General features: G+C 39.3%; 1 protein-coding gene across 1 annotated transcript in view; it reads left to right on the top strand.

Annotated features, from left to right (window-relative positions):
• The window catches only part of EFCAB6 (EF-hand calcium binding domain 6), a 100,817-nt gene continuing 88,593 nt past the window's right edge, over positions 1-12,224 (top strand). Inside the window, exons 1-5 of the mRNA XM_088525624.1 lie at positions 1-269; positions 1,975-2,195; positions 3,382-3,470; positions 5,670-5,736; positions 11,636-11,772. Coding sequence (XP_088381750.1) covers positions 95-269; positions 1,975-2,195; positions 3,382-3,470; positions 5,670-5,736; positions 11,636-11,772 — 689 coding nt within the window. The 5' untranslated portion in view covers positions 1-94. The remainder of the gene's footprint in view (positions 270-1,974; positions 2,196-3,381; positions 3,471-5,669; positions 5,737-11,635; positions 11,773-12,224) is intronic.

Below are 12,224 nucleotides of genomic sequence, written 5' to 3' on the forward strand. Positions count from 1 at the left end.
TTTATCAGCACATTAGACTTCTTGTCAATAAATCAGTTTTTGTCTCTTGTTGCTGTTGCCAGCCACACTGCATCTTTTTGTGTTCTATATTGTAATGTATTCTCATACTTCTGTTTTAAATCCAGGCAAGACCATGGCTAGAGAGGCAAATGCAGAAGACTTAGGTGCCTTACACCCCTGCTCTCAAGGAATCACGCTTACCCCACGACCTCAGCCTACACAAAGCAGAGCATCTGCATGTGCCAGCAGACAGAATTCAGCTAAATCAGGTACGGGTTTCTACTGAGGTCTAAGTTTTCTTAGCCTTGGGACTTTAAATCAAAGTACCCTTTAAATCAATACCCTTTAATTGCTGAGAGGACTAGCTCTGCCTGCTTTGCAGGTAGCGTTGCCCCCTCAGTCCTTTCTGTCCTCTTGTTTACTTTGAGGTCAGTGGTGCCCTTCAGCACAGCAAGCTGCCAGGGCCAAGGATCCTTTGTGCCATTTATGGTTTTCTGAGGCACATTTTGTCACGTCTGTTGGGAGAAGGAACACCACATTCCCTGGGTCCTTTGGGCACTAACAAAATCAATCTCGTTCTGTTATGGAGAGAGGGTGGAGGCCTCTTACTTGACTCCTCTTCGTGTTACCATTCTGGTAGGGAAACAGGATCTTTATTTTCTTTCCTTCTTTGAAATCCATTGGATCGCGAGAGAGATTCATGCTTTGGACCTCTGCCTCACTCATATTCTTAAATCATTACAAGATAACTGTTGCCAATTATTAGACATTATCAGACTTGATATACATCTTATCCTTTAGGAAATCATTTGAAATGGCTATACACTTACCAAGGAAAGCAATTTTATTTTTTGGAATGGCAAGATTTATAGTTTGTTCCAATCAAGTATGAATTTGCTACTAGTCCCGAAGTGGACATTTTTCTCGCAAGTGACTCTAAATTATTATCATGCAAGGCATCCTCCATTGCAGTTCATGTCAATTTTCCTTCTCTCTTTGCCATGCAGTTTTAGATTTAGGGTCAGATTCATTGTAGGAGCAAGCTGTGATAGCTCTATTGATTTCACCAAGGCTGTATCCAGCTGTGAATTTGAATTTTGTCAGAATGGCTCAAAGTTAAAATGAAATGTACAAGGCAGCCATGATTTTATCTTTTCTTGTAAGAAAGGGATGAGGACAAGATAAAAGGTTGGTTCCTGTAAAACTGAAAAAAAAAGCTGTAAATAACAAAAAGTCACATTTTTCTATCTTCCTCCTTGTAAACAGAGCTTCCTTTAAAGGCAACTTCAGTTTGTTTGAGAGCAGCAACTGCATTTTGTTTGAGAGCAGATCCTAGACTAAAGTACAGAAAAAAACATAGTAGACTTTATCTTCAGATTTGTTTGTAAAATCCCCAGTGTGGTAGGTAATTAAATTAAATGCTCATAACTGTGGTTGAACCTGACTCATTATTAATCCAGAAGAAATATCAGGCCAAATCCTTTGGTCCTTGCTTAATTCTTATTCAGGTCTAATGAGCGCCAGAGTGTCTGAAGTAATACAAGGCATCCCTGTAAGCTACAGTGCCCTGTCAAGTCGTTTTGCTCTCTCTTCAGAGATGATCTCTCTACCCAAGGCTCAATAACTTAATAAAGTCTCGAACTTTTGCAAAGCAAAGAGATCCCATCTGTAGTCTGAAATGGGAAAGCTATTGTCAAAGAATGTGCCTATGTACTGTGACTTTAATTATTGTTTTAACTTTTGGCACATAATTGCATATTCCAAGTTCCTTTTTTGCTATAGTAGCAGGAAAAAAAAGGTGTTGGTGTCTTATTAAAATACAATTGTTTTCATTTTTTTTCAAATTAATGGAAAAATAATAACCAGTTTGCTTGTATATCTCCAGAGATGAATTGGTTTATACTGAATTCTCAGAAAAATATGTGACTTCGCCAGGTTTAGGAGCATGTGATGACTGCCTAATATATTTTACAGCTGCATCTGTGAGCTCTGTCCCAGATCCCACATTATTCTCCCAGGACATTGGGCGTATCTTACTTCAAAAGACAGCTGAAAAAGAAGATGAACTGAAAAAAGCATTTCAAACTCTTGATGTTGGTCAGACCCTGACAGTCACAAAGGGTGAATTCAGGAGAGTGATTGAAACTTTTCTTTTCCCTCTAACACAAGCCGAATTTGATGCTATGCTGGCAGAGGTATGCTATGTCATTGCTGTTTATAATCATTTAGAGGCTGTTCTTATGGATGCCAAGAACAAAATTTCCACAGGTTTCAATGGGAGCAGGGTCCAAACCAGTATTATGAAAGATACTAAACACGATCACATCCTTATGTGAGTAGTTCAAACGAAAGCAGTAGAAAACTTGCAAAAGAAATGTGAACTGGTTCTGGCCACTGGTATTTTAGAAGAGGATTCTGTCTGTGTGGCTTGCCTCCCTAGTTGAAAGAGTTGCAGTTTACTCATAAATTCTGTCATTAAAAAACAAAAGAAAACAAACAAAAAATTAATATACATTCAGTGTTACAAATGTTAGGTTATAAACTCTGAATCAGAGACCAGGTGCTTTTCATTTGTACTGGGTGTTTCTCAGCTAACTTCTGATATTTGCCACTTTATAAACCATGGTCAAAGTGGACTTTAAGAAACATTGGGTGTTCACAAGATATTGTGAGTGACACTTACACACTGACACAAAACAGGGGAGGATTCTGAAGCACAGCCTGCACCAGAGTTACTGTGCAGTTAAATTTCTGCCTGGGAAGTGGAAGGGAGGTTAAGGTTTATGCTCTTAGGAAAGAGTATAAAATTTCTTTCTTATTAGAAAATAAATTTGATTGTTGAGTCTTGTGTGTTTAACATGGATGAGCTGGACTATTAGAGCTGCATTTTGAACTAATTGATTAGTTCAAACTCTAAACTCTATTTTAGCTAAGATTGTTGCTAAATTCCTTGCTAATACTAAATCATCAATATGGGGACTCATATACACTCAAAATACATTAAATATTCTTTTTGAACTACAGAAGTGTTGCCTGACATTGATGAGAATGACTGTACTTTCACAAATAGATGTAAAAGATCACAGAGTTAAACAAATGATAAATCTTTTTTTCTTACATGACGGAAAGACTTGTAGGCTTTAACTTCTCATTGAGGGATTTACCAGGTATTAAATTCATGCTCTGCTTAATTCTGGACAAGCTACTGATAAGAAATAATATATGATGCACAGAACAAAAGCAAGGTTATAAGATACATTTATTTTTGCCGTTTTATGAAAAGAAAAAAATAATAATGGAAATAGAAGTATTTAAAAATATTTATCATTGTTATAACTGCAGATCTTATCTATGTTCTTATCCATGTTCACTGAAATACAGATCCCAAATATCGGCAAAGTTACTGTGCCGTATCTTGACTTCCTGTCAAAGTTCACCGAAGTTGCCAAGAGTACCAGCATGCTAAAAGGGTAAGTGTTCAAGTAAGAGTAAGTGTACTCAAATTGCTCCTAAATTATGGTCATGCATCATTTGCCAGTTGTCTAGCTTTCAAAGGAGAATCTACCTTTTCATGTGAGCTTCTAGTGAGGCAGAGATACAATAAATTCTTTTTCTAAAACTGCTTTTATTTTCTGAGTGTGTAATTGGTGCAGTTGCCATAGGAATGTTACTTGATTGCCAAAGCGAAGGGAATGGTCGGCCAAGCCATTGATCTGCTAATGGAAATACATGAACCTTTAAGACTTATCAGCAAGAGCTATTGTGTATGAAAGAAATTTTAAACAAATGCATTTAATAGGGATTCAAGGAAGTATTATTCAATTTGCCCTATCTTTAAGTATAGAAGCCAAGATAAAGATCCCAGTAATGGGAAAGTTACAGTGTTACAGGGTTCTTTCCTTTAGAAGTAAATAACCTGTGTACTTTTTTCACTTGCAATGTGAGTAACTTTTCAACAATAAAATTGAAGGGACACCAAATTTGTGTGAACTGAGATTCCTCCATCAGTGAAGAATGCTATTTGAAAAGTGGAAAGCAGAGCCATCCTCTGCATAAAAATAAACAAAATAACAAATCCTGTACTCTCCCAGTAGCTTTCTCCACAGTACGCTGAAGGTTTTCAACCACCATGCTTTTCCTCCCTGCCCCCAGTGCGATGTAAAGGTTGGAATTTGGCAGGGGGGATCTGCAGAGAAATTCCTTTTCCTTCAGTTGGCACTGTGGTCTGGTATGACTGAGGCTTCAAGAAAGGGTCTCCGAAAATATTATGTAAATTCCAGTCCTACTTTGTTCCCAGCAAGTGCAGAGCTAAGAAAACTCTCAGACAAAGACTGAATGAAAGAGTGTAATGCTGAGGATACAAAAATGGGATTAGGACTTTGAAAGGAGGCTAGAGGAGGAAGAGGAGCAGCAAAAGAAAAGCAGAAGGAAGGGACATAAGCCACTCTCTCTGAGAGACAGAAGAGCTTAAAAATTCTAATTAATTAGTGCAAACTAATTAAATAACAAATGAGGAATCCTCCGTGAAGTAAAAGGTTAATCTTTTCTTAATTACATGGAAAATAATAAAAATGGTAAAGCTTATTATATGCTTGGGGTTATTTTCCTCTAACTTTCAAGAGAAACATGTAAGATTTACCCTTGATTTACATTTAAACTCACTAAAATGTTAGAAGGTAAGGATCATGCTTAAAAAATGCTGTCTTTTGGCTGGCTAGCTTGTTAGAGAATGTCACTGAAAATGCGTGCAACGGTGGGAAGCAGTGTTAGGATTGCTGTGAATATAGGTGTTTATGTATATATTTACCACTAGAGGACAGCATAAGTGCTGTATTTCTGAAGAAGTTTGTCAGAGGGATTATTAGAGGTACTTTCTCTCGCGGTTTAAAACTCAATCAATTCGCCTGAATTTAGAGACAGAAAATATAGCAGAGCTTGGCTTTTAGGTCTTTAGCACACAAATGCAAATAGGAATGAAGTTCCAGGAGCAAGTACTTGAGGCTGAATCTACTGAATAGGATTTAGCATCCGGAAAATCCACTTGTGAATGTAAACTTTGCTAAGAACTGACTATGAAAATGACCAAGGCTCTTGCTTGACGCTAGTCAATGGGAAGAGGAAACAAAAGCAAGTTTATATATATATATATATATATTTTTTTATTATTATGTTCCTGATAATGGGTGGATCTCAGATTTGTGCTGAGAGAGGGAGGTGCTTCTTGCTACCGGAGGAAATGCTTGGTGAGAGTACGGAAAGGGAGGACTGGCAATGTAATCTTTCTGTCTTCAAGGTTCCCATGTTCTTCATCGCAAGAGCCAAATCCAGCTGCTAATAGGCCTTCATGTCCACTATAGGATCCAATAAAGCTACTTGAACACAAATATTCTGCATCAACAGCCATCATGCTTGTGGCAGAGGAGCAATTGCCACTTCTCTATTCTGCCAAGGAATCTACATTTGTGGCCTTTTTCTCCAGGAGTGGTGCAGGGCTGTGAACAAAGCTAGAATGAAAGCAGGATCGAGCCACTTTCATGTTTGTAGTTCTTTGCATGCTGAGGCGAAGTTCCCACTGATGTCAGTTTAGTAGTATTCAACAATACTTGGTAATGCACTTGTGTTATATGTACATCTAATCTTTTTTTTTTCATGATACTGCTTATTTTCAGGTTGAACAATGGCCGAAGTAGCCAAACAATGACATTATGTCAACTGGAGTCCCTCCTCAAAGAGAAAGTATGTTGACCAGAGTGGTAATCCCAGCTAAATGCCGGTATAATAATTCACTTCAGATATAAGAATAAATACTTGGTACTGCTGATATACTGGTATTAATTTAGTAAAATCTTTAGAAGGATGCTGCCACGTGATTCCATAATGCAGATCTGCTCATAGTGGTGTATTTGGATTTTGTTATTGTTTTTATTTTGTTGTTTCTGTTTGTCTTAATGATGCTAAGATTCTAAGTAGTATTTTGGGAGCTTCTGCTCTAAGTTGCACTGAGAATCTCTTTTTAGTATCAGAAACCTAAGCACTCTTCTATTTCGAGCCGTCAAGCAAATCTCTGGCATAGGACTGCCTTAGTCCCACTGTGATTTTATTTCTCAATTACTAAATGCTTCTGGCTCAAATAACGAGGCTTGATTTATTTAAGAAACCGGATTCTCCATGGTGGTACAATTTCTATAATTATTTACCTGCTTGCCGTACTGGTGTAAAATATTTTATCGTATGAGTAGAATGGCATTTTAGTCATTTCTATTCTTTTACTTAAAAGTATTCGGTCATCTGATTCTTCAAGCTACTGAAATTAAGTTGATCTGATGCCGGACATGGTGCCTGATAATAGTTACGATTTTTAAGGACCCAGAACCTCAGGAAAGCATGCCATACCTTCTAGAGCATTGTGCGAGTTGGCTGCCTCTACTCCAAGACTCTTCATAGAGGAAAAACATACATTAAACATAACCTGATGTAAATTCCAAGGAAAAATCTAACCTCCTGCTGTGCTTGGCATGCACTTGGCCTGTAATTTGGGAGGGTGAAATAAAATCTTTCTGATTTCACAGCTGTTATTGCACCTCAGGGCTGCAGTAGTGTTTGCAACCCATTTGCTTCCCTTACGCTGAGAAGGACATCTGAATATATCCTCACTCTAGTCTGAATAAAATATTAACATATCGCAAGGCTGTTAGGACAGATTGTATCCAAGACAATCTTTCCTCGCTGTAGAAAAGCCTATCAATCATAGCTGGGTATAGTTATTATTAATGTCATAGCTTTTATTCATTTGGCTGTATGCAGCTAACTGAAGAGTAACATTTACGTTTTCATGTTAAGCATTTCCTATCACAAAAGAAACATCTGAAATAGCTTCTTATTATAGAATTAATGAATTGAAAATATCCTCCAAAGTCCTAATTAGAGTTCTGGCACATTTAGTTTACAAGGTTCTGTAATATGTTTTTTAAGGACATCGTGAAATAGAGCTATTATGTATACTTTTAATATATTAACCGAAAATATAAACTTGAGGTGAGGTTACTACTACGTAAGTATTCCTGCAACAATTGAGCTGAATAAGTATTTCAAGATATGTAAGTGCATCATATATGCGAATAATTGTTCAGATACACTTAAGAACTCATGCAATCTTTGAAATAAATATTCATCTGTAAAATATCACAGTTAGTGCTAAGCCAAACCATATTCTGCTTCCATTTGAATGCCCATCATCAGTTAAGGATACATTTATATGAGTTACTTTGATTGAGTTGTGAATTTGTGTGTGCACATTAAAAAACAAAAGAGAGAGAGAGAAAGAGAGAATGAGAAAAACTTCCTAATGCCCTCAATAAAATAAAGAATACCAGCTTTCTTCTTGCAGGGGAAAAAAGGGAAGCCATATTTGGACCTCCTACCACATAAACCAGGGCATGTACATGTGTATTTAGGCATTACAACTACTGTAATGGGCAAGATCAAGAAAAGAGTAAGTCAGGGAAAAGTCATAAGGGAACCAAGACCTGACAGACAGCCTTGGTTTCCTCATCACTCTGCTGCACTTAGACACCGTAGCCAGACTGACACTTCACTTAATCAAATGATCTAAACACGTCCTTGAGTGCTTTTATAACACTAAAGTTATCAGTTGTATTTTGGCAAGTACACCTTGCTGCCTTTGTAGTTAATCTTACCTGCTTAGTAAAGAGCAAAGATAAGCTAGGAAAATATTTCAGATACCCGGGCAAAGCTCTTAATTTAGCTTTGACTGGGGGAGTCCCTCCATCATTTCTAATCGCAAGCAATAAAATGTTACTACTGAAGACTCTCCTGAGGTGAGACAGTCCCTCCAAATGATGCTGTCTCCTTCAGAAAGGAATCCAGCAGCAAGTCAGAAAAGGAAAGAATGAAAAAAATCCGTTTGTCAGAGCACAAAGATGGCTCTATGCTGCGTGTGCTCATCCATTTTATGTGAAAGCCTTTCACTGCTTGTATGAGAGAGACCCCAATGTTTCCCTTTAAAGATTACTGAAGTACTAGTCTTGAAACACTTTCCTGAACAGTCTTATCATGAATGTGATATGTAAAAATGGGCTGGACTGATTTATTTTGTATGCTCAGTACACAAAGATCAAGGTCTTTAAAAATTGTTAAAAAGGGAGTAAAAAGGGCTATCGATACGAACAAGGCTCAGGCGCTGTATATCTTCCTCACTCCCCCTACTTTTATCTCCCCTCCCCCATTAATTTTGATTTTACATTTATGAGGATCTGAAAATAGTCTAATTCTTTTCTATCTGGTTTGGGCCTATCTTTACCAGCTGGTAAATAGGAAATGTTCACCGTAGGAAGCCAATACTCTGCAGAGTGTAAACAGATGGAATCAATATAAAGTGACAAGTTAGACTGTGCTACTGAGAATACAGAGCCAAAACTAAGAGCATAACAGTCACGATACTTATTTTGTTCCAATTCATTTGGTACTGAATAGCACTTCGCATATGCACAGCTGTGTCCTTCCGTTTTTTACTTTCTTTCTTCTGCTTTGATGATGACAATTTCAAAGAAAAACTTTAATTAAAGATTTTACACAAAATGGCCCAAAGTAGAATATAGAGAAAATGAGCACTGATATGTTTATAGAAAGAGTAGAATATTTTTCTTGCATTTATTTTCTTTCTTTATTTTTCTTAACAAAACAAACAAAATATGATGCATGTATCTCTCTAGGTGCAATATGCTCAACTGATAGATCTTTGCAGACTGAAATCTCTCATGTGGTGATAAGGCATCTCTCCCAACTCTAAAAGCTTCCTCTACCCTCTTCTTCCACTGATGCCTCTTATAGTAGAGAGCTATGGAGGGCAAGAAATCAAAGGGGATATCTCTGCATGGGGGTGCTGACTGAAGGAACAGAATGAAAAGCAGACCAAAAACAGCTGCTACAGAGTGCTGTGCTGAGAGTGACTGTGGAAGCAAAGCGATGGAAGCTCTTCATTTCCCTCCCTGTGCCATTTGTCACCTCTTCCTCTCTCCAGAAGGGTATTTTGGAGCCCCCATGATACGGCATCTCAGACGCAGGCCCTTCAGGAATGGTGGTGAGGGCAGTGAGCTTCCACACTCTCCCTTGTGGCTGGTTTTGCCTTGAAAGCACATCTGACTTGTAGTCGTCTTGCCAGAGAGGGTACCAGGTGCTACTGCATGGGTTTTTCATTGCAAATTTATGCATTTTTGACATATTTTCACAAAAAAATGGAAGAAGGCCGCATGTTTTACCACTGCGTCCCCAATGTACTCCTTATAGCATATTTCTGTAGAATATACCATTCCTGCCATGAAAATTTTGCTATTTTTGCTTTTTTTTTGGCAAAACATAATCTCCAGATTTCCCATATGCTGTTTATTAGGGTGACAGAACAACTCTAATGAGGGGCAGCAACCACGAGTTTGAACACACAGATTTTGCTTCTGATCCTTGTGTCGAGGGCAAGCAGCTTTTTTCTTTTTTTCCGGTTTTTCCATGCAGAAGGGCAGCTGGGTCTGTCCCCCTCTCCGCCGTGCGTAGCCGCCTCGCTAGGCGGCCCTCTCAGCCCAGCCGAGTGCAGCGGGAAGCCCCAGCCGGCCCATCCCGCCTGCCGCCGTCCCTAGGAAGCACGGTTCTTCTCCCAAACCATCCTGCGAGGGGCTCGCTTGTCTCTCCCACTCATTCAACACTGTAAAGAGGATATGTGTTATTTTAGACAGAATTCCAGATTTGGGGACATCAGGAAGGCATGAAACCCCCTTTCCAGATCTCCATTCCTGCCAAGTGTCTGGAGCCAGCGGGCAGGTTCCATGGAGGCTGGGAGTGGGAGGCAGCCCGTGACACAGGTGGCCCCTTGCAAGCTGAGATCCAGGAGCCCTGCAGGTGTCAAGGGAAGTGCCTTGGTCTATAGCAGTTGGCAGTGGCACTGCTAGCGAAGTGAACTTCAGCAATACGTGGCAGGAAATCTTTTTGCAGTAACCTGCACTCTGCATAAGAGTCTGTTTGGAGGTCCTTGCCGTTAACAATATCTACAAAGGACATGTTTTCAATGGATACCCTTTGTGCTTCTGAAGTATAAGAAAATACTTTTAAATATTCATCCTCTCCCTGCTTCCCGAGGGATCCCCAAGTACTTCACATGCATAAATGCTGCTGAAATGCAGGCACAGCTGGCATGTGTCGGTGACAACAGAGGACATTATGCCAAAGACACTATGGCAAAGCCCTGCAGTTGCTAAGAGTGCTGTAATATCCCTCCGACTCAGGAGAATAATCAGGAACGTTGTTTCTCATGCCTGTGATGGAAGACTTCATCAACAGCATAATCTAGTTGGTGCTTGGGTTATCTAACCTGTAAGGACAACCGGTTACGCCCAGCTGGCAGAAAAATGCAAGTGCCACACATCGTGGAAGCCAAACCTGTGCTTCACCCAGGAGACGGTCCGATTCGGTAAAACCAGCGTGCCGGGAGAAATTAATCAGTGCTGCATTTCTCTCTTTGTGGAAAGCCTGGAGTTATAGTGGCAACGTTTTGCCAGTCATGGCAAGAGAGAAATTCTAGTCTAATTTGGTGAAGTTTAATCCTTCTGAATTTGAATTTGGCAGCAGGAATACCAGGTCCAACCTTTTGTCTAAAACAAATCAGATGCGGAATGCTAACCCCATTGAAGTCCTGACTTCCCTGTGACCAGGGTTTCCTCCGCTGACTCTTCCTCGTCGTTACTCCCAGCAGCACAGCAGAGCATATGCAACCGAGCTGGAGTTAATCGTGGCTTTGCAATGAGTGAGCAAGCAGCAGTGGCACCGGCCTTGTTAGCGCTGCTATTATGTGAGCTGGGAAGAACACAGCCTGACGTTCAATTCCCAGGTTGTATTTGCAGCAGCAGCAGTTGCAAGGAGTGGTATTTTAAAACAAGGCTTTCTGGGAAAATTCAGCACAGACAGAATAATCGTGGAATTCTTCAAAATTACATTTTTTTTGACAGTTTTCTCTCCTTAAATTTGCTCTAAGGCCAGGTTGAGAGATTTTTAGCAGACTTGGAGAAGGGAGCTATAATTGCTGAGATGTTAATGTATTCATTAATTTGTCCCCTGTATACTTTCTCAATCAACCTGCTCATCTCCTTGGTTTTGTTTTTTTTTTAATGAAGAAAAAAAATAATGCTTCAGTTTTTAAGTAAGTAATTAAAAAGTAATTAACTGATATTCTGAAAAACAGATACTTACAAAATGTGGCCCTGCCATGATCTTTGATACCTGGTTTCTAGATAATATCCAGGTTTCAGTCATTGAAGGAAGAACATTCATTATCTTTAGTTTAATATTTGAATTTTATCTGAAATCCATTGCTTTGCCTAAAAGAGTTTTCAAGTTTACCAGTTCCCTTCAGAAATGATATTGCCTTCAATAAATGCAAAATATTCATTTTTTTTTTGTGGAGTGTTATTGTTACATTTCCTACCATGCCAGGAAAGGTTTTTCTGTATTATTGAAGGAGGTATAAAATGGCATTTTATATTATATATTAGCAGTGGTTTACGGTACTTGCATTTGTGTCAGTTGTGTCAGTATTAGTTTCCTGTTTATTGATATCCCTTTGAATTTGTAGATTGCGAAGAATGTGAAAAGCATTATCAAGAGCTGCAGACTTTTTGACTACAACCATTCAGGACAGATAAAGAGGCACACACTACGGCATATTCTTGAGATCACTTGTTTTAGGATGAAGGACTCAGAATTCGAAAAGTAAGTAAAAGTGTGGGAGAATACTACTGAATGATGGGGACTTTGTGGTCTTCTGAATGACACTGGCTGGGGGGTGCCTGCAGGAGGTTAATTTGCCAGTTTATCTGCAATACTCAAGTTGTAGCTTTCAGCCTTTCTTAACTAAATGAATGCAAGAGTATGTAAGAATAAAAGTGACATTAATTCCTTTCAGAAGGGATGAGTCCTGCATCAGAATTTAACCCAGCTTCAGTCAGCTTGATTTTCGGCGGTGGGGCAGTGATGGTGGTAAAGGTAGTGGAACATTTGGGACTCCTTGAAATACTGATCAGCAGGACCAGTGGTCCAAGTGAAGAAGACAACACGTGTGTGCAGGACACAGACCTGATCTCTGGATCAAGAGCCCCTCCTGCCTTTCAAAGGGATTTGAAACAGTTGGGTCTTGTGTGGGAAGAGGCTTCCCACTCCTACTG

This window comes from Tinamus guttatus, unplaced genomic scaffold (genome assembly GCF_059628265.1).
Source record: "Tinamus guttatus ecotype Peru unplaced genomic scaffold, ASM5962826v1 Tinamus_guttatus_pri_ptg000229l, whole genome shotgun sequence".
In the NCBI taxonomy this organism is placed as follows: domain Eukaryota; kingdom Metazoa; phylum Chordata; class Aves; order Tinamiformes; family Tinamidae; genus Tinamus; species Tinamus guttatus.